General features: G+C 37.2%; 1 protein-coding gene across 1 annotated transcript in view; it reads right to left on the bottom strand.

Moving 5' to 3' along the window:
- Nucleotides 1-1710, bottom strand: part of LOC111434955 (serine/threonine-protein kinase SRK2I-like) — a 6819-nt gene extending 5109 nt beyond the window's left edge. Inside the window, exons 1-2 of the mRNA XM_023072288.1 lie at nt 1118-1710; nt 56-130 (exon numbers count right to left, since the gene is read on the bottom strand). Of these exons, the coding sequence (XP_022928056.1) occupies nt 56-130; nt 1118-1294 (252 nt within the window). The 5' untranslated portion in view covers nt 1295-1710. The remainder of the gene's footprint in view (nt 1-55; nt 131-1117) is intronic.
- Nucleotides 1711-2273: the final 563 nt, after the last annotated feature.

Genomic DNA, 2273 nt, shown 5'->3' with positions numbered 1-2273 from the left:
AAAAAAAAAAAAAAAAAAAAAAAAAAAAAAAAAAAAAGCTTAAACTTAAGGCTACCTCTTTGAACCTGACTATGTTAGGGTGCCTCAGTGACCTGTGATTGATGATTTCTCGCTGAACATTTTCATCTATCTACAAGACAAAGCTTCATAAGAATTAAGAAGAGAAACATAATCCACATAGCCTTTGAATGAGAACTACCCCACTAACTATAATTGTTATTACCATTGTTATTATTTTAACAAGAAACAACACTTTTCATTGAAAAAAAAAGTGACGAATTCAAATTAATATCATAAAGAGAAAAGCCAATAAAGCATTGGAATGAAAACACCATCTAATTAAGAGCCAAAAAAGAAAAGTCCCAAGTGAAATTGTCATTGAAGATTTTCTCCGGTGGATTTATCTTATCAAAAGATCCTTGGTGGGTTCTGTTCTTTTGTAACTGAATAGTTCAATTATTAACATATAAGAACATGCCAATCCTCAAAGAAACCATTACTCAACTACCCGAAATAGAGCAAGTTCATGCCTGAAATACGGGAGCTCGGATAGCTAAAGAAAGGTTGAAAGAGCTAGGAGCATTAAATAACATGCTTGTTCATATAAATTTTCAGAATTTAAAACAGAAAAAAAGAACTGGACAAAAACATAGCTCATCTTCCTCGCCCGCAGTTTACGAGAAAAGGAACAAATATATAATCATCAGCGATGAATTTCATGCTTATACGCATCAGTTACTACAGCTAGTTCTCAATTTGGAAAAGAAATTTCCAAAAATACATAAGAGTTAAAAGAAGGAAAAAGAAAGCTGAGTAATGGGAAGGCAAATCCCGAAATCCAAATTGAGATATTTCGAATTCCCAAATAACAGATAAAAAGGAAAAGCACCAATCACAAGATATTTGTGTTGAGTTTAAAAGAAAAAAGAGTCGTGAAAGCACCCAATGATTAAAAGTAGAACAGAACAAACAACCGTAAGTCACAGTAGCAATGGAAGCTGAAAACACCCAAGGGGAACAACCATCACCAAAAAAAAGAAAGAAAGTGAAAGATTAAGCTCGAGAAGCTCACATAAAGCAGTAAAAAATCAGAGTAAATTAGCAATACAGCATTGACCTTATCGCCTCGCTCGATATACTTGACAGCGACGAGCTCTTTGGTATGCTTATCCCTCATCAGCCTGGCGACCCCAAAGTTCCCGGAGCCGATATCCCGAACAAAATCGTAGCGGTCACTGTCGTGCATAATCGGCATATCCATGGCCGGCCCCACAGTAATCGTCGACCGATCCATCCTTGAGAGTTTCCGATGCAGTCCGATCACATAAAGAGAAATGGAAGGATTCTGCCGAAATAGAAGAAAGGGTTGAGTGGATCGGATTGTGGGATCGCCGCAGCTGGTACCGGAGGTCCACCGGTGGGATGAATTCTCCGATGAAGTATGAAGGGGTTGTGAGTGGAGTTTGGAGATTGAGGAATCGGAGAGAAAGGGAGTTGACCGGCGAGGGATTAATATCTGTGGAACAGTGAAGGGAGAAATGGGTTCTTTTTTTGTGCAGAGGGGATATTTTAGGCCGTACGTAAGAAAGGGGGATGAAGAGGAAGGTGAGTAGTTTAATGGGGAGTGGAGAATGTTACGACGGCGTTTTGGAGCAGTGGGATTCGTGTCGTTGTAGGTAGTGAAGTTGCTTCATGCTTCTCCGTCGGTGTTCGTCCAATGAAATTGACCTTTCCTTACCTTTTGGCCTTAAATTCCTAAAATATCCCTAAATTGGATAATTCTGGTCGAGTCACGTGAATCCAAAGTGCAAAACAGTTGAAAGCTGTAATCCTGTGCGGTTGCGCCCACGTTGTAATTTCCTTCACTTTTTCCTTTTTCTTTTTCTTTTTATTTTATTATTATTATTATTTTTTTTTTTTCCTTTTTCAAGCAGCCCTCCACATTTCCAAAGCAATGGATAATCTTGCCTTTGTAAAAATAAATAAATATAAAAAGTTTAATTTCTTATTTTGAATTGAATGGGTAAGTCTATCACTTTACTTTAAAAGCATTAAGAAAATAAGGAGGATTATAATTAATATAAAATAAATATACAAGTTTTAAATAAATATGAATATAGTATTAATATAAAATGAGGCGAAGAGAGGGAGAGAATGGTAAATTCCCATCAATACACTTTCCTCCACCCACTCAACGCGAAGAAATCTTCGCAGCAAAGAAACGGCTCCCGCTTTTTCCCATTTTGCCCAAAATGCCAAATTACAGAATTCGC

The sequence above is a fragment of the Cucurbita moschata genome, unplaced genomic scaffold, assembly GCF_002738365.1.
Source record: "Cucurbita moschata cultivar Rifu unplaced genomic scaffold, Cmos_1.0 Cmo_Scf00047, whole genome shotgun sequence".
In the NCBI taxonomy this organism is placed as follows: Eukaryota; Viridiplantae; Streptophyta; class Magnoliopsida; order Cucurbitales; family Cucurbitaceae; genus Cucurbita; species Cucurbita moschata.
The sequence above is the reverse complement of the archived record's forward strand: the minus strand, read 5'-3'. Positions and strand labels throughout refer to the sequence as shown.